The sequence below is a fragment of the Salvelinus fontinalis genome, chromosome 6, assembly GCF_029448725.1.
Source record: "Salvelinus fontinalis isolate EN_2023a chromosome 6, ASM2944872v1, whole genome shotgun sequence".
NCBI classification, from domain to species: domain Eukaryota; kingdom Metazoa; phylum Chordata; class Actinopteri; order Salmoniformes; family Salmonidae; genus Salvelinus; species Salvelinus fontinalis.
The window spans coordinates 47,063,059-47,082,746 of record NC_074670.1 but is presented as its reverse complement, the minus strand read 5'-3'; the positions used below and the strand labels follow the sequence as shown (position 1 = coordinate 47,082,746).

The 19,688-nt window shown below is 44.4% G+C and overlaps 1 protein-coding gene across 2 annotated transcripts; it reads right to left on the bottom strand.

Moving 5' to 3' along the window:
- Positions 1-118: 118 nt before the first annotated feature.
- Positions 119-19,479, bottom strand: LOC129857943 (serine/threonine-protein phosphatase 2A 55 kDa regulatory subunit B gamma isoform). 2 transcript variants are annotated; one of them, XM_055926659.1, is made up of 10 exons: positions 18,803-18,893; positions 15,635-15,795; positions 12,473-12,570; positions 12,103-12,268; positions 11,552-11,664; positions 8,723-8,900; positions 6,694-6,858; positions 5,951-6,120; positions 2,266-2,357; positions 119-2,115 (listed from the first exon to the last, which is right to left on the bottom strand). In XM_055926659.1, the coding sequence occupies exons 2-10, from the start codon at positions 15,714-15,716 to the stop codon at positions 1,836-1,838; spliced, it is 1,344 nt and encodes a 447-aa protein (XP_055782634.1). In that variant the 5' UTR covers positions 15,717-15,795; positions 18,803-18,893; the 3' UTR covers positions 119-1,835. The 2 variants fall into 2 exon arrangements, with proteins under 2 accessions (XP_055782634.1, XP_055782635.1); XM_055926660.1 differs by lacking the exon at positions 15,635-15,795 and having other exon boundaries at positions 18,803-19,479.
- Positions 19,480-19,688: the final 209 nt, after the last annotated feature.

The window sequence follows — 19,688 nt, the reverse complement described above, 5'->3', positions numbered from 1 at the left end:
GTTAATACTTTAAGCACTATACATGAAGGAAAACCGATTTTTGAATAGTGATCATATTAGAATTGATTTATCTGCAGTGACAGACGTTTAATAGACACCACAGCCTAACCCTAACCCATATGATGCAAATTTTGTTGAAATCTTTATTCAGGGAAAAAAAACATATTAACATATTTATAATTGTTCATTTGACTTTTTCTTCTTCTTGAAAATACGTGAACAAAACAAAGATGTGAATCAATGCCAGGGCAGCAGGACATGGAATCAAACACAAGTGATGGGTGTTTCCAAAAATATAGAAATAAATGAAATTGCTGGAGAGTAGAGTGCAATAATCTCTCTCACATTGTCATGGACACCATCGTCATTACAGATGACTGGTTTGTTTCTTATCAATATGTCGCAGAGCCAATTAGCTCCTTTTAAAGGTCTAGATAACAACGCTGATAAAACATTCCCAATTCCTCCGGTTCAGTTTCTTAAATTTTTAACTGATTTAAGTTCGGCTTCATTTCAAATGTACACCGTAAAAACCGAACACTGTTAAACATGCTTTTTGTGTCTTGTGAACACAAACAAAAGGAGAGCTCATTGTTGTCGTCTATGGTAACTAGTGCTGTGTAGAGGCAGAGCTCCAGAAGCCTTTTTACAGCCTGTTTATGGTTAGAAAGGCAGCCAGTAAATGTATATAAACACATCATTTTTGTTCATCATGCAGCATATTTTTTTGCTTGATTGTTGGACTTTGTTTTTGCTTCATTAATTGTGTTTCATTGCAAAGTAGCACACGACACAGGCAAGATCCCCAGCAGTGTCCACAATCAACGGAAACGTAAGGAGTAAATGTCACCAAGCTGTGACAGACAGCCTAGTGGAACCCAAGTCCAACTGTGACATGTCACTGTTATACGTATACCAATAACTGTCATTGTCATCACCATCAATATTACCATCAACATCATTAACGAGAATTTACAAAAATATGTGAATTGGTGATTTTAACTGGAAAAACTATAATAAAACTTGAAACATCCAGCAAGCGTTCCGTTTCCACGATAGTCACCACCAGGAACCACAAAGGGTTTTTTACACCGACGTCAATGATCAAATTAGTCCGTCAGACTGTACACTCTTAAAAACACTCTAGAACCTAAAATGGTTCTTTGGCTGTCCCCATTAGAGAACCCTTTGAACAACCCTTTTTGGTTCCCGGTAGAGCCATTTTAGCTTTCATGCAGAACCCTTTCCACAGAGGGTTCTACGTGGAACCCAAAAGGATTCTACGCTGAACCAAAAAAGAGACACTGGGGACAGCTGAAAAATCCTTTTGGAACCATTTCTTCTAAGAGTGTAGGAGAGGGGGGTTGGACTGAGCACAAACATGTACAGAAACAGAGGGAGAGAAGAGGAGGAGGAAGAAGAGGATGAGGCAGATGAACAGAAAAAGACAGACACATGTAAAAGCTCCTCCCGCCAAGAGGTCAATCCCTCGGAATGAAAAAACGACCAATAGCGAAACAAACACAATCAGATCAGCCACAATCAAGAGGTCAACAGTCAACACATCCATGATTAAGACTAAGAGAAACCATAAACCAACATCATTCTCATTGGGTAATTCAGCTCCCCCTGTTTGGCCCTAGGGCAAGGCGGGTCCATCCAGTATTTCGGGGGGGGGGGGGGCTTCAAACACTTCATTGGTTGGAAGTGTGGAAGGCAGGGAGTGAGCACTCTGGAGTGTGTCTCCACAGTATTGCCCTGTCGTCTGGAGAGTGTGTGTGTGTGTATGTGTGTCTCCAGCCTCCTGCACTTTCCCTCTCTCGGCCGTGCATCTCCTAGTTGAATTTGTCCTGGAAGATGTACAGGTTGTTGGTGGCAGCGATGGCGATGATGTTCTCCGTGGGGTGCCAGGCCGTGTGCAGGATCTTCTTGGTGAAGTCCAGGCTGTCCACGCTGATGTCATCCTTGCGACGTTTCCCACCCTGGCAGACGCGGCGAGGCTTGAGAACGGCCCGGGGCTTACTGCTCTCCCTGGACGCCTCCAGGGTCACGTCACGCTTTGTGTTCCGGTCAAACATCCGGAAGAAGTTGTTGTAGGCCCCCGTCATGATCACACTGGGAGAGAGGGGGATGGAGAGAAAAGAGAGAAAAGACTCTAGAAGCCCAATTCTACCGTGCTCACACATTCACTCCCTGAACAATTAAAGGGGTAGTAAGAACGGCAAGGGCAAAACACACACACACTCACACTCACTCTTCGCCTACCTGTCTGAGCCGTTCCAGGCACACTCAAACTTGTCGAATATGCAGTCGTTCTCATAAAGGGAGCACAGCTTGCTGCGGAGGTAATCATGCACCTGCAGGAACACACACCAAGATTTAATCAACACACCGTTCACAGCCCACACAGACCGGACACAGAATCCACGGCATAGTACTCACAGACATAGCTCTGTCGACCAATGTTAACACAGGATATTCATTCTGAGAATGTGGAGAACTACTGAACCACATTGTAATCTAATCCATTTAGGGGTCTCTCTCTCTCTCTCTGTCTCTCTCTCTCTCTCTCTCTCTCTCTCTCTCTCTCTCTCCCTGTCTATCTCTCTCTGTCTCTCTCTCCCTGTCTATCTCTCTCTATCTCTCACTGTCTATCTCTCTCTCTCTCTCTCTCTCTCTCTCTCTCTCTCTCTCTGTGTCTCTCTCTCTGTCTCTCTCTCCCTGTCTCTCTCTCTCTATCTCTCTCTCCCTGTCTATCTCTCTCTATCTCTCCCTGTCTATCTCTCTCTCTCTCTCTCTCTCTCCCTCTCTCCCTGTCTATCTCTCTCTCTCTCTCTCTCTCTCTCTCTCTCTCTCTCTCACACTCTCTCCCTGTTTCTCTCTCTCTCTCACTCTCTCTCTCTCTCTCTCTCTCTCTCTGTGCATGGTGATGCAAGGGCCTGAAATAAATGTACAATGATATCTTTATACATACTAAGCTCAATTCATGGCCAATCCCTCTACGACCAAACCATGGTCACAGTTTGGTTGTAAATCAAACCATATTGGCATGTTTGTTTCCATACCGTTCTCGCTGACCAATGAAAATATGCTGTGTTAAGGTGAACATTGCCTCTTCTCTCCCCTGACAACCCACCCCTCTCCACTCCCTAATTTCTTTCCTTTTTGACCTTTTAGTATTTCTGTCTGTTACCCTTTCCTCCCCCTCATCCTCTCCCCTCCCCTCCCTTTCTCAATTCATTTCAATGAAGGGATGACATGAGTAAACACAGCCAAATGAGGAAATACAGAGTTTGAGAGTCCCTCATTCTCACCCATCTCCCACCTCTCTCTCTGTCTCCTTGCTGCATTGCAGATATGGGTAGGTCTCAGTAAGGTATCCCCCCTCCTCTCCCAGTGCAGTTTATGAGTGGAGCTCCTGTCTATAAATAGCACCAGCGCATCTTAACCACCCACTCCTGACTGCACAGCAGAGCATGCCACACGTGTACGCACACACACTACACGGGCACACATAACACGCACACACCTATATACACACTACACACTTATCATGTGCACTCATTATGCCCTTAAGCATGCTAAACACACACAGAACATACAGGAACACGTGTATCATACACAACATATACAGATGTGACATACACAGTGTATTTCCAATGTTAGTCATTTAGCAGACGCTCTCATCCAGATTGACTTACTAGCTAGTGCATTCATCTTAGGGGAACTAGGCGAGACAACCACATATCACAGTCATAGTAAGTACAACTTTTCCTCAATGATGTTGCTATCAGCAAAGGGAGTGGTAGTAAGACCCTATGTATGTATAGAGGTATTGTCATTCAGGCCCAGAGGCTAAACATGTGTAACACACACTACACACACATGCATATGAGAGCCCAGCAACTTAAGCTCCGAAAATATCGATTCCATTTTCAGACAGATCCCCCCCCCCCCGACTGACATCAATGTATGGCATATTCGACAGTTCCACAATCCTAATAATATGCCAATACATATTTGACCCACGTCTGCTTCGCACAATGCACGCACACTCGCATAGCTTACTGTATATGCTAATAGTAGTAGGACACAAACTGTCTACGTCTCTGGAAAGAGAGCCTGTGACGTGACTTCTGCTTTTGGACGTTAACAAGGCGACACTCCATCTTAACTCCTCCACATTTACTGGATTGGTTGAACAGTGCAGAAAAGAACCTCCCACTGGGTTATTAAGACTAGCATGTAGGGAATCTAGTTTCAGACATTTATTTTACGCCTGTTACGCCTGTTACGTTAGGGTAATGCATCTGTGCTGATAGTAATAGTATACTCTCCATATCTCTGCTATAGTAATAGCATACTGTCCATGTAATAGTATACTGTCTATGTCTATGCCATAGTAATAGTATACTGTCTCTGTGATACTAATAGTATACTGTCTATGTCTCTGTGATATTAATAGTATACTGTCTCTGTGATAGTAATAGTATACTGTCTCTGTGATAGTAATAGTACACTGTTTATGTCGCTGTGATAGTAATAGTATACTGTTTATGTCTCTGTGATAGTAATAGTATACTGTCTCTGTCTCTGTGATAGTAATAGTGTACTGTCTATGTCTCTGTGATAGTAATAGTATACTGTTTATGTCTCTGTGATAGTAATAGTATACTGTCTATGTCTCTGTGATAGTAATAGTACACTGTTTATGTCTCTGTGATAGTAATAGTACACTGTCTATGTCTCTGTGATAGTAATAGTGTTCTGTCTATGTCTCTGTGATAGTAATAGTGTTCTGTCTATGTCTCTGTGATAGTAATAGTACACTGTTTATGTCGCTGTGATAGTAATAGTATACTGTCTATGTCTCTGTGATAGTAATAGTATACTGTTTACGTCTCTGTGATAGTAATAGTATACTGTCTCTGTCTCTGTCTCTGTGATAGTAATAGTACACTGTCTATGTCTCTGTGATAGTAATAGTGTACTGTCTATGTCTCTGTGATAGTAATAGTATACTGTCTATGTCTCTGTGATAGTAATAGTACACTGTCTATGTCTCTGTGATAGTAATAGTACACTGTCTATGTCTCTGTGATAGTAATAGTGTACTGTCTATGTCTCTGTGATAGTAATAGTACACTGTTTATGTCGCTGTGATAGTAATAGTACACTGTTTATGTCGCTGTGATAGTAATAGTATACTGTTTATGTCTCTGTGATAGTAATAGTATACTGTCTCTGTCTCTGTCTCTGTGATAGTAATAGTACACTGTCTATGTCTCTGTGATAGTAATCTGTGATAGTAATAGTATACTGTCCATGTCTCTGTGATAGTAATAGTACACTGTCTATGTCTCTGTGATAGTAATAGTACACTGTCTATGTCTCTGTGATAGTAATAGTGTACTGTCTATGTCTCTGTGATAGTAATAGTATACTGTCTATGTCTCTGTGATAGTAATAGTGCACTGTCTATGTCTCTGTGATAGTAATAGTACACTGTCTATGTCTCTGTGATAGTAATAGTATACTGTCTATGTCTCTGTGATAGTAATAGTACACTGTCTATGTCTCTGTGATAGTAATAGTACACTGTCTATGTCTCTGTGATAGTAATAGTGTACTGTCTATGTCTCTGTGATAGTAATAGTATACTGTCTATGTCTCTGTGATAGTAATAGTGCACTGTCTATGTCTCTGTGATAGTAATAGTACACTGTCTATGTCTCTGTGATAGTAATAGTGTACTGTCTATGTCTCTGTGATAGTAATAGTATACTGTCTATGTCTCTGTGATAGTAATAGTGTACTGTCTATGTCTCTGTGATAGTAATAGTATACTGTTTATGTCTCTGTGATAGTAATAGTATACTATCTATGTCTCTGTGATAGTAATACTATATTGTCTATGTCTTTGTGCTGATAGTGAAGTTGGGCTCCTCACTTGATATATCTCCAGGGGCTTGTTCTCCATGTTGAGGTCCCACACCTTGGCGGTGAGGTAGTCTCTGGTCAGCAGGTAGCGCCCGCTGTGGCTGAACTTGACGTCCGACACAGACGAGATGATTTCCGAGAAGAAGGAGCGGTTACTGGGGTCCTCCGGCTCCTCAAACACTAGAGGAGGAGAGGAGAGGGGGGTGAGTGTTTGGAGGTAGAGGTGGGGGTAGAGGTGTGTGTGTGTGTGTGTGTGTGTGTGTGTGTGTGTGTGTGTGTGTGTGTGTGTGTGTGTGTGTGTGTGTGTGTGTGTGTGTGTGTGTGTGTGTGTGTGTGTGTGTGTGTGTGTGTGTGTGTAGGTGGGTGGGTGTGTAGATGGGTGGGTTCTTCTATCCTTTTGGGCATTTCCCACATTTCCCATGTTCCCATGAGGTCGAAGTCTATTTTAAGCTTAGTGGTTAGGTTTAGGGTAAGGGTTAGTGGTTAGGTTTAGGGTAAGGGTTAGTGGTTAGGTTTAGGGTAAGGGTTAGTGGTTAGGTTTAGGGTAAGGGTTAGTGGTTAGGTTTAGGGTAAGGGTTAGTGGTTAGGTTTAGGGCTAGGAGTTAGGTTTAGTGTTTGCGTAACGGGTTTGGGTTCATTTTGAATGGAAATCAATTTTAGGTCCCAAAGGGATAGAAGAACAAAATGTGTGTGTATGTCTGATGGTAGGCTATGTCTGTCTGTATGTCTATGCCTGTGTGTGTGAGTACTCACGTTTGGAGTGTTTGTCACACAGTGCGGCCTCTCTCATGTCACAGAGCCGTAGAGTTCCCTTACTGCTGCTGTAGACCAACAGGTTACAGTGGTGAGGGTGGAACTCTGCTGCTGTTATCACCTCTGTCAGATCCTCCATGTTCACTGGCTTAATGTCCACGATGTCTGGGGCACAGGGGTTCAGGACTACAGCAGAGAGTACTGTATATACACACATTATGATAGTAATTAAACAATTAAGCAATAAGGCACGAGGGGGTGTGGTTTATGGCCAAAAAACCACGGCTAAGGGCTGTTCTTATTCATGGCTGGATACAGGCCCTTAGCCGTGGTATATTGGCCGTATACCACAAACCCCCGAGGAGCCTTATTGCTATTATAAACTGGCTACCAACTTGGAGCTGTAAAATAAATGTTTTGTCATACCCGTGGTATACGTTCTGATGTACCACGGCTGTCAGCCAATCAGCATTCAGGGCTCGAAACACCCAGTTTATAATATACAATATAAAACAGCATACATAATATTTTGATTTTGTGTGTTTGTGTGTTTGTGTTTGATTAAAAACATAGTACACATACAGTACCCGTCAAAAGTTTGGACACATCTACTCATTCAATTGTTTTTCTTTTTACTTACTTTTTTCTATGAATAACACATACGGAATCATAAAGTAACCAAAAAATTGTTCAACAAATTTAAATATATTTTATATTTGAGATTCTTCAAAGTAGCCACCCTTTGCCTTGATGAAAGCTTTGCACACTCTTGGCTTTCTCTCAACCAGCTTCATGAGATAGTCACCTGGAATGCATTTCAATTAACAGGTCTGCCTTGTTAATAAAAGTTAATTTGTGGAATTTCTTTCCCTCTTAATGCATTTGAGCCAATCTGTTGTGCTGTGACAAGGTAGGGGTGGTATACAGAAGATAGGCCTATGTGGTAAAAGACCAAGTCCATATTATGGCAAGAACAGCTCAAATAAGCAAAGAGAAACAACAGTCCATCATTAGGTCAATCAATCCGGAAAGTTTCAAGAATTTTGAAAGTTTCTTCAAGTGCAGTCGTAAATAACATCAAGGCACACTTAACCAGCATGGCTACCACAGCATTCTGCAGCGATACGCCATCCCATCTGGTTTGCGCTTAGTGGGACTTTAATTTGTTTATCAACAGGACAATGACCCAACACACCTCCAGGCTGTGTAAGGGCTATTTGACCAAGAAAAAGAGTGACGGAGTGCTGCATCAGATGACCTGGCCTCCACAGTCACCTGACCTCAACCCAATTGAGATGGTTTGGGATGAGTTGGACTGCAGAGGGAAGGAAAAGCAGCCAACAAGTGCTCAGCATATGTGGGAACTCCTTCAGGACTGTTGAAAAAGCATTCCAGGTAAAGGTGGTTGAGAGAATGCCAAGAGTGTGCAAAGATGTCATCAAGGCAAATGGTGGTTACTTTGAAGAATTTAACATCTAAAATATATTTTGATTTGTTTAACACGTTTTTTGGTTACTACATGATTCCTTATGTGTTATTTCATAGTTTTGATGTCTTCACTATTATTCTACAATGTAGAAAAGAGTAAGAATAAAGAAAAACCCTTGAATGAGTAGGTGTTCTAAAACTTTTGACTGGTACTGTACATGCAGTACATATTCAAAATTCTATGCGAAAATACACTGATATCAATGCATATACTATTATACATATACACACCTCTAGGGGTAGTGGGAGGATAATCCCAAATGTATCTGAATTGTAACAACGCAAATCCTGTCTGGGGCGAGGAGTGTGTGTGTGTTCTATTCAGCCGCATTGTAATCCAGAAAAGGAGTGAAATATTCATGGAACAGTTTTAATAATTTATTAAGCTGCATTTTCACTCCTCGGCAACCATTCCCCTCCCCCACGTCACTGTGTGTGTTCGGTTGGAATCTGTTTCTATATGTGAGTAGGTTCATTTGTGTGTGTGCGTGCGTGTGCGTGTGTGTGTGTGTGTTGATCAATTGACTGATCTAAAGGATACTGAAGCTGCGGTCGGTGATGCCCAGATGCCAGAGGTTGATCCTCAGGTCGTCAGCTGACATGTAGGTCTCGTGGTCGGAGTTGACGGAGATGGAGTTGACGTGGTAGGTGTGGGCGTTGGCAAACACACGCCGAGGACTGACCTCCACCATCAGATCCATGGGCTTCAACACCGGCACCTAGACAGAGTACAGAAGATACAGTCAGAAAACACAACACAGAAGATACAGTCAGAAAACACAACACAGAAGATACAGTCTGAAAACACAACACAGAAGATACAGTCAGAAAACACAACACAGAAGATGCAGTCTGAAAACACAACACAGAAGATGCAGTCTGAAAACACAACACAGAAGATACAGTCTGAAAACACAACACAGAAGATACAGTCACAAAACACAACACAGAAGATACAGTCAGAAAACACAACACAGAAGATACAGTCACAAAACACAACACAGAAGATACAGTCTGAAAACACAACACAGAAGATACAGTCTGAAAACACAACACAGAAGATACAGTCACAAAACACAGAGAAATGTACTATGTGGTGAGTAGACTCAAAATTATGAGATCAAATAAGGTTTTACATTCATAGAATCAAGATTTGTCCAAAATGGGAGCTTTGAAATAACTGTATCTTTAAAGAGATCACAAATGGAAAACCACAGAGATATAAACATTAGGAATACCTGTAAAAATGTGATATTATCACTTGTGGAGAAAACAATAGTCTGTTATTTTCTCTGGCCATAACAGCTGGCAGTATTTACTGTTGCCAAGCAGACAAACATACATAAACCTTGTGCCAATGGCCCACTTTTATAAACGCACCACTGACCTACTTATGCTGTCCGACCTAGAACGCGTGTGTGCGTGTGTGAGTGAGTGTGTGTGTGTATGAGTGTGTGTGTGTGCATGTAACACAGGCATAACATAGATACAGAACATACAGTGGCTTGCGAAAGTATTCACCCTCTTGGCCTTTTTCCTATTTTGTTGCCTTACAACCTGGAATTAAAATAGATTTTGGGGGGTTTGTATCATTTGATTTACACAACAAGTCTACCACCACGCAAAATATTTTTTTGTGTGAAATAAACAAGAAATAAGATGAAAAAATAGAGAACTTGAGCTTGCATAACTATTCAATCCCCCAAAGTCAATACTTTGTAGAGCCACCTTTTGCAGCAATTACAGCTGCAAGTATCTTGGGGTATGTCTTTATAAGCTTGACACATCTAGCCACTGGGATTTTGCCCATTCTTCAAGGCAAAACTGCTCCAGCTCCTTCAAGATGGATGGGCTCCGCTGGTGTACAGCAATCTTTAAGTCATACCACAGATTCTCAATTGGATTGAGGCCTGGGCTTTGACTAGGCCATTCCAAGACATTTAAATGTTTCCTCTTAAACCACTTGAGTGTTGCTTTAGCACTATGCTTAGGGTCATTGTTCTGCTGGAAGGTGAACCTCCGTCCCAGTCTCAAATCTCTGGAAGACTGAAACAGTTTTCCCTCAAGAATTTCCCTGTATTTAGCGCCATCCATCATTCCTTCAATTCTGACCAGTTTCCCAGTCCCTGCCGATGAAAAACATCCCCACAGCATGGTGGTGGCAGCATCATGGATGGTGTTTTCAGGGTGATGAGAGTTGTTGGGTTCGCGCCAGACATAGCGTTTTCCTTGATGGCCAAAAAGCTACATTTTTGTCTCATCTGACCAGAGTACCTTCTTCCATATGTTTGGGGAGTCTCCCACATGACTTTTGGCGAGCACCAAACATGTTTGCTCTTTTTTTTCTGGCCACTCTTCCGTAAAACCCAGCTCTGTGGAGTGTACGGCTTAAAGTGGTCATATGGACAGATACTCCAATCTCCGCTGTGGAGCTTTGCAACTCCTTCAGGGTTATCTTTGGTCTCTTTGTTGCCTCTGATTAATGCCCTCTTTGCCTGGTCTGTGAGTTTTGGTGGGCAGCCCACTCTTGGCAGGTTTGTTGTGGTGCCATATTCTTTCCATTTTATAATAATGGATTTAATGGGGCTCGGTGGGATGTTAAAAGTTTCCGATATTTTTTTATAACCCGACCCTGATCTGTACTTCTTCACAACTTTGTACCTGACATGTTTGGAGAGCTCCTTGGTCTTCATAGTGCCGCTTGCTTGGTGGTGCCCCTTGCTTAGTGGTGTTGCAGACTCTGGGGCCTTTCAGAACAGGTGTATATATACTGAGATCACGTGACAGATCATATGACACCTAGATTGCACACAGGTGGACTTTATTTAACTAATTATGTGACTTCTGAATGTAATTGGTTGCACTAGATCTTATTTAGGGGCTTCATAGAAAAGGGGGTGAAAAAGTACGTACGCACCACTTTTCCGTTAATTTTTTTTTTTTAAACAAGTAATTTCTTCATTTCACTTCACCAATTTGGACTATTTTGTGTATTTCCATTACATGAAATCCAAATAAAAATATATTTAAATTACAGTTTGTAATGCAACAAAATAGGAAAAACACCAAGGGGGTGAATATTTTTGCAAGGCATTGTAGATACAATGGGAAGAGAAAGAAAGAAAGAAAGAAAGAAAGAAAGAAAGAAAGAAAGAAAGAAAGAAAGAAAGAAAGAAAGAAAGAAAGAAAGAAAGAAAGAAAGAAAGAAAGAAAGAAAGAAAGAAAGAAAGAAAGAAAGAAATGTCCAGGGTGACATGATAACGATACGATAGATAGATAGATAGATAGATAGATAGATAGATAGATAGATAGATAGATAGATAGATAGATAGATAGATAGATAGATAGATAGAATAATAAATGTGTCTACCTGTAGTGAGGTGACAGTGGAGAGGTCCTTTATCCTGCCCTCCTCATCCTTCAGGTTGTAGCCTTCAGGCCTCTTGTCCCGCTCACTCACCTTCCATAGCTTAATGGTCTTATCTGATAGACAGACAGACAGACAGCACAATACACCAATCATCATAAACTTCAATAGCCTTATCTAAGAGAGAGACAGGGCAATCAGCCAATCATATGCCTCAGATGTCTTATCTGAGAGACCGACATCACAATGAACCTAGCATCTGCCTCAAACAGCCTTGTCTGACAGACAGGATAATTCACCAATCATATGCCTCAAACCATCTCATCTGAGAGACAGACACGGCAATCAACTATCATATGTTTCAAATCATCTCATCTGTGGTCAGTTAATAGGTAGGTAGATTCAATGTAGACCATGAGTGGTGCATCTACCAGTGTATGAAGCAGGTCATATGGGAATTACATTGACAATGTATGGATGATTGCAAATGATATTGCCATGTTATTACGGTAACATTCCAATTGCTTCCTGGTGTTAAGGCAGAGGTCCCTCACCATTGGTGGAAAGGAGGAAGTGGGCGGCGTTCTGCTGAGGCAGCCATCGTATCTTGTTGATCTTCTCCTCGATCTCCAGACTCTTAAGGTAATCAAACTCTGGCTCGTGGCTCTGGAATGTGCTGTAGACATTATACTCGCCCTGGGAATACGGCTCTGTCTTACACTGCAGCACGATACAGAGAGAAAGAGAGAGTTAAATCCAACACACACACACACACACACACACACACACGTGTAGTGTAGTGCTGGAGTCAATTCAATCGGAACTGTGGTTATTTCACGAAGTCGCTTAAAACTGACCCGAAGCCCGAATGAACACACCCAGTGCCAGGTCTGCGTGGGTGGCTGTGTGTGTGCGTGTACCTACCTCAGGTTCCCTCTGGAAGATGACCACTCGCCCCCCCTTATCCCCTGTGGCCAGGAGCTCTCCAGTGTGGTTGAACTCTACAGTGGAGATGATGTCAGCTGCAGACGGCAAAGAGAGAGGGAGGGAGAGAGAGATGGAGAGAGATGGGAGGGAGAGAGAATGGAGAAGGGAGAGAAAGAGTAGCTATAAGCAAACAGAACGAAGATAAACATTCACCATAATGAATTGTTCATTGTCAGCTGGCACTGTAAGCAGCATCGCCCAACAATGCAGCAAGTAACGACATAAATGAATAACAATGAACATTTAACTAAACCCACCCACACACAAATATACACCCACACACAGAAGATCTCACATCAGACACAGGTGTTATTATCTAAGCTTGCTTCTGACGTCCTGCGACAACACTGATGCCCAGCTACAAACTGAACAGTGAACAACGGTGAGTGAAGAAGAGTGAATGTTTCTACGTGAACTCTCCTTACCCTCCGAACTCTGCTAACCCTCCCTGTGTCTTTCAGAGACACGACAGGCCAGTCTGAGGAGGAGAAGGCCTGTTGTAGCAGACAGGGACCGTCCTGTCCGAAAGCATCTCTTACTTACCGCTGACTGATTCAATCTTACATTCGATTACAGTGGTATTCACAGTCAGTGGAAAGCCTGATTCAATTTGAATGGCCTGACGAGAGAGGGAAAAAACTGTCGGGAGAGGTGGTCTTCTACACTGTTCAACCAATCCAGTGAATGTGGAGGAGGGGTTAAGACGGAGTGTCGACCTTGTTAACGCCCAAAAGCCGAAGTCGCGTCACAGGCTCGCGTTCCATTTCCCCTAAAGAAAAGGGACGCATCCGGCTGTAGCCGACCCCGCCAAGGGTGCACACATCCTAACTGGTTCTATTGATAATAGGTCATTTGAATTAGGAGGTCTGCTTATAAACTGTGTATAAACCATTAACCATTAGTAAAGTGTCTATAAATCATAGTACTGATAATAATAACGGAACTGCTGTGATGAAAATAATTCTCTCTCTCTCTCTCACTCTGTCTCTCTCGCTCGCTCCCTCTCTCTCTCGCTCTCTCTGCTCCACTGTTTGTCAGGCAATGTGCGTGCGTTTGCGTGTTTGTGTGTGTGCACAGGGGAGTGGAGGGGTGGGGGGGGTGGGGGGTATTGCTCGTGCATGGGGTTGCCATGGCAACAGGCTGAAGTGGTCTGGCTCTAGCAGCAGCAGCAGCCCGGTAGGAGAGGAAGACAGTAGCAGGGGAAGCAGGAATCATCAATCTGGGGGACATAATGGGCCTGCCGTGCCTAGCCCACAAACAGCCCAAATTAAATCTGGAGCGCGTCGCAGCAACTCACTGCACGGGCCGGCTCCACACACACACACACACACACACACACACACACACACACACACACACACAAGACACCCAGACCTCACAGTACATACGCAGTTGCTCTCACACCCATATATCTCAGAGCACACACATCAAGGCACGCACACACGCTCACACACGGCACGTACAGTTTCTCCGAGCACACGCACATCGAGCTCATCTTAGCATCACCAGATAGCAGACATACAGTAGCTAAATGGAATTTGGAGCACTTTCTCTCTCTCTCCTCTCTCTCACTACTGCGACACACATCACCGACACTGTGGAAGTGTACCGCAGCAGTACTGTTGGTCCAAGCAGAGATTCCCTCCCCGTGCAGAGACCCTGCAGAGTCCATATCACGGCTCTGTGGCGCAGTGGGAAGCTGAGTGGATGTGTCCTGTGGTGTCGTAGCAGGCCTGGTCTCCCATTCAATTACCATCAGGACCCACCGACCAGAGATCCAGAACACTGGTAGAGTGGCCTTGCTGACTGACTCATCACCTAACTACACTCTGAGCATATACACCCGCATTTATTGTCCCCGTACACACACAGACATACCAGTGGGGGCTGGTGGGAAGAGGTATAGGAGGACGGGGTCATTGTAATGGCTGGAATGATTGGAACGGTGTCAAATATGTGGTATAGCTCCTCCCACCAGCCTCCTCAGTGACATACAAACGCACACGCTAATGAACATGTCCTTCACAAAACTAACACATAAACACACACGTGTCCTACCCACACTATTCTCAGCCCCCAGAACCAAATCATAAGAATCTTTTCACACACCACATAAGCACCAATGCACACACTGTGACGCACACACCAACACGGACACAAAGTGCTGAAGGAGGGCAGGTAGTCCGTTTTTTTTGGGGGGGAGGGAGAACGAGGGGAGGATGAGGCATCCTACTGTTCCAATTATAGCAATCTCTGGTCTGGGTAAACATCACTGCCAATACCACTCTCTTAACAGCATGGTCAAACTAATAATACCAAACCCGACACCCAGCAGGGGACGTGTGTGTGTGTGGGCGGGGCTGTGTGTTTGTACGTGTCTGTCCACATACACTCCATCGCCCTCCAAAATAAAGAGGGAGATGCTTGGTTATGGAAACAATCTATGAGCACCAGAGAGAGGAGAGAGAGAGAGGAGAGCTCTGATATGTCATATATCTACAGTACATACTCATATAGCCCCTATACATGTCAAGGATTAGATTCTATGTCAAAACTATACCGTATCTATACCGAATCCATATTATCCATAGATACGCGTCTCATAATCCATCATATACTGTCTATTGTCTAATATCCCCGTGAGGAATGGATGGATAGGTCTGTGCAGGGATCGTCCTCTGCCCTACAGCATTGACTCCAGAGATAATGAGTGTAGGAAAAGACACGTCCTCTGTGAGACTGGAGTTCGTCTGGTCAAACTCTATTTCAGGAAATCAATGTCATGCACACACACACACACACACACACACACACACACACACACACACACACACACACACACACACACACACACACACACACACGCTGAGATACATATACTCACAGAAACAGACACACAGTCACACAATCGACACAAACAGTCCCACATATATTCACACAGATGGACAAATAGACAGTCCCTCGTACACGCACTCACACAGACAGACATATAGACTTACGCACACAAGCACGCACACACACACAGTGCTCTGAGTCTCGATGTATCTGAATAAGTGATTCATTGGTCATTCATTTATACGGTATACAGTATAAACACACCTTCAGTGTAAGAGGCAAACGGCTCGGGCTCCAGAGAGAGGGAAGTGATGTCGGAGCACAGGACCTGGATGGGGTTCAACATCCTGGGGGAGGAGTCCGGGAGAGGGGAGGAGGCGGGGCCTGGCGGGGCGGGGCTCTTCAGGCAAAAGCCACGAGCAGCCCTGCAAGAGGGGGGCAGTAGGGTCTCCATTACACTGCATCAGAACCATCCAAAGGGATTACACAGGGAGGGAGGGAGGGAGGGAGGGAGGGAGGGAGGGAGGGAGGGAGGGAGGGAGGGAGGGAGGGAGGGAGGGAGACTTGTGGTGTCCACTTAAAGTGTCCACTTTCCTTCATCTGCACTACTATGAAAGTAATGGTGACATTGTTAGTACTGCAGTGACTGATTCAAACAAATCATGCACGTTGTCATGGTCTTGTGATCATTGGTGATATTATTATCATTAACATGTCTGTTTCGCCATCCTACCGCCACTGTCCTGGCACCCGCAGCCAAAGGACAGGAGAGGAGAGTGCTGTACAGGGAGAGAGAAAAACTCTATAGGGCAGGAGGGGGAAGAGAGGGGGAGTGGGACAGGGGGAAAGTGTGGGGGGGTTAAATATCCTCCCCTTTTTGCGCCTAGGGCAGAAAATCCCTGGAGACTGGAGAGGCCTCGATCCTGACATTGCTACAGATACACTGCTGTGTGTGCACATACATACACACACGTACAGCGAACACACACACTAAAAGATAGACATACACACAAACACATACTGTATATACAGTAACAGACAGAATACACAAACACTACTACAAATAAAATAAAAAAATGTAGAGCCCTGCACACACACGCACGCACGCACGCACGCACGCACGCACGCACGCACGCACACACACACACACACACACACACACACACACACACACACACACACACACACACACACAGAGAGAGAGAGAGAGACACACAAAAACACAGACACAGACAAAAAGTTATTGAATAGGGATGAATATAGTTCTGTTAATTGTTCATCACTAGCCTATGTAATGAGTAACATCAGGAGAAGAATGGAGAGGGGGTGGAGGAATAGACGAAAGAGGGTTAGATGGGAGGGAGACTGGGGGAAGTGGAGAGATGGAGTCGGGTGGATGAGGAGGGGGATGATGCTGAAGCATATTGTATACCGAGACATACAACATCCTAATCCTCCTGGGACTATGGGATCTGTTTATTCCTGTGTTTCTACACTCATGTCTACACTCCTAAGATACTAAAACGCCATAGTAGATATTCTATAAAACTATCTTCTCTTGAAGATTTTCAGCGACATGCTATGTTACCATCATAGTATGCAAATACTACGATGTATGCTTGAGGACTAGGTGAATGGTCCCGCTAATACATTGCACCTCTTTGTCTGGGTAGGAGTCACGTAGGCCTGTACTTCTGCTCATCAGCGATTCTCTGTGAATAATCAGTGACTGGCTGTGATTTGATTAATTAATTTAGCTATTATTAGAGGGCGGGGCTAACCTGTCAGTCACCCAAGGCCACTCCGAACACACCGTGTTTAGCTTCATGTTCAGTTTCCATGGTGATGGATGGATGATGTATGGAGGACAGAGTGCATTCAATGGGAAACACGTTCCACACACTCACACTCGTTAAAGACAAGGTACGGTATTCAGTATGCATTCACACACAGAGAAAGAAGTATTTCAGAGGCAGTAGTATGACACGCACTCACACACACTCCTGTATGAGACATTGTTCATTCATACACACTAACACACACACAGTCCTGTGTACGCAAAATGATATAAGCAGCAGAAAGAAACACAGGATGTAATGGGATTATCTAGACAGGGACATGCAAGGCTCACGACCCCTTAACAGTCTGGAATTATAATCTCTGCCTCTCAGAGTCATGCGGCTGAACAATGTTGCTGTGTGAAAACAGCCCAGTGTTCCCGCCAGATTAGCAGTGTATAGTTCAGATTAACAGGAGTACAGAGGGATATTGGAAGATTAATCCTGAACTCTGGTGCCATGATGAAACACAGACAACTTCCTCCTCTGTTCTGACGCACGTCACTCGACGGTCAGGTGCCCGCTCGCCCACGCACACTCAACAACAACCAGTGTGTGAGAGAGAGAGAGAGAGAGAGAGAGAGGGCGTAGGGGTTTAGAGCTCAACTTTCACCGGTATTAAATGTGTTATTAGTGTATATCCTATAAATGTACCATGTCAGAGGGGACTTGGATGCATGTAATACAATAATGTTAGATTTCAGTAAAAACGTCTGGTGTGCTTTCATTTTTGACCAAAAATGACCAAAAACAAATGAGTCACTTGCAGATATGCATGTACTGTATGCACAATGCACAGATACAAACAGATGAGTCACTTGCAGATATGCATGTACTGTATGCACAATGCACAGATACAAACAGTCCCCAACCTGCACACACAAACATACTGTACACGCGTACATAGACAGACAAACTCTGACGGTAAAGGTGTGGCCTCGAACAGTATCACATACTGACACAACCACAGAGGGACGAGAGAGAGAGAGAGAGAACGAGAAATAAAGGAGAGATCCGAGCTAAAGGATGGAGAGGGATGACAGGAGAGAGGGAGGAGAGAATAGAGGGAAAAAAAGGGTATTTTAAAGAGATTAGTACAAAAGAAAAGAGCAGAGAGAGAGAGAGAGAGAGAGAAGTGCTCCAGGCCCTGTTTAGGTCTACTATAGTAACTATGAGTGACTTTCACTTGTATGAAATATCATAAATCCTCTTATAAAAGATTAGAGATCCATCCTATATTAACAAAAAAGAAATCATTGTCTCACACACGTAAACTTACATAAACAGTCGTAGAACAGGCACACACACAAAACATACAATATTTAGATCACACGCATATATACACACACACACGCGCACTGAACCCTTCCCCTCTCTCTTATCTGGGACGGCAGGTAGCCTAGTGGTTAGAGCATTGGGCCAGTAACCGAAAGGTTAATGGATCGAATCTCTGAGCTGACAAGGTAAAAAATATGTCGTTCTGCACCTGAACAAGGCAGTTAACCCACTGTTCCCTGGTAGGCCATCAATGTAAATAAGAATTAGTTCTTAACTGATTTGCCTAGTTAAATAAATAAATAGAAAATGTAATTACCTTCAGTCACATAGTTGTGGTCTCGGAGGAAGCCGTGGTTGAGCGTTCGGGTGGTGTCAGTGTCCTCGCCCATCAGCAGGGGTGCGGTGTGCGCCCGTCCCGGGGGGGCAGCTTAGATCCGTGGGGGGGGGTCCCGGCCAGCGCAGCGCCCATACTGCCCAACGCCGCCTCAGCATAGGGGCGCAGAGTGAAGCATTCTGGGACAGGGAGAGGGCCGACGAAACGGATACGCTGGCAGAGCAGTGGATGACACACCAGCTCTGCTCTTACACTAACACCCACACACACGTTCACTGACACACACACAGAGGTTGAGAGCGATGGATCTTCTTTTCCACGTCGATGCTCCAAGGGGGGAGGGGAGGATGAGGCGTTGAGCCGAGCCCCGGACTCAGTCAGCATCTGCAGTGCTGCTGCTCCTGCTGCGGTGCTCACACACACACGGACCTAACACATTAACACACACACAGCCCGTTGCCTCTGGTCGGGTACTCCTCGACAGAGCAACCACGAAGACCGTCCTTCTCTCTCTCAGCCAATGGAGTCCCTCTCTGATGCTACGCTACAGCCGGGGAGAAATCCTGCCGGCCTGTTTTTCTGCTGCAGTGTCAGCTTTGGCGTATGTGTGAGTGTGAGAGTGCGTGTGTGTGAGGGAAAGATAAAGAGAGGTAGAAAGAGAGAGAGAGAGCGAGGGAGGGAGGGAGGGAGGGAGGGAGGGAGGGAGGGAGGGAGGGAGGGAGGGAGGGAGGGAGGGAGGGAGGGAGGGAGGGAGGTTCTATCCTGCTGTTGTGGTACGTGTGTGACACATCAGAATAGACTCCTACCAGCTCAGCCAATCAGAGACGAACTGCGATATGCATGACCACTGACTGCAGGTGATTAGAGA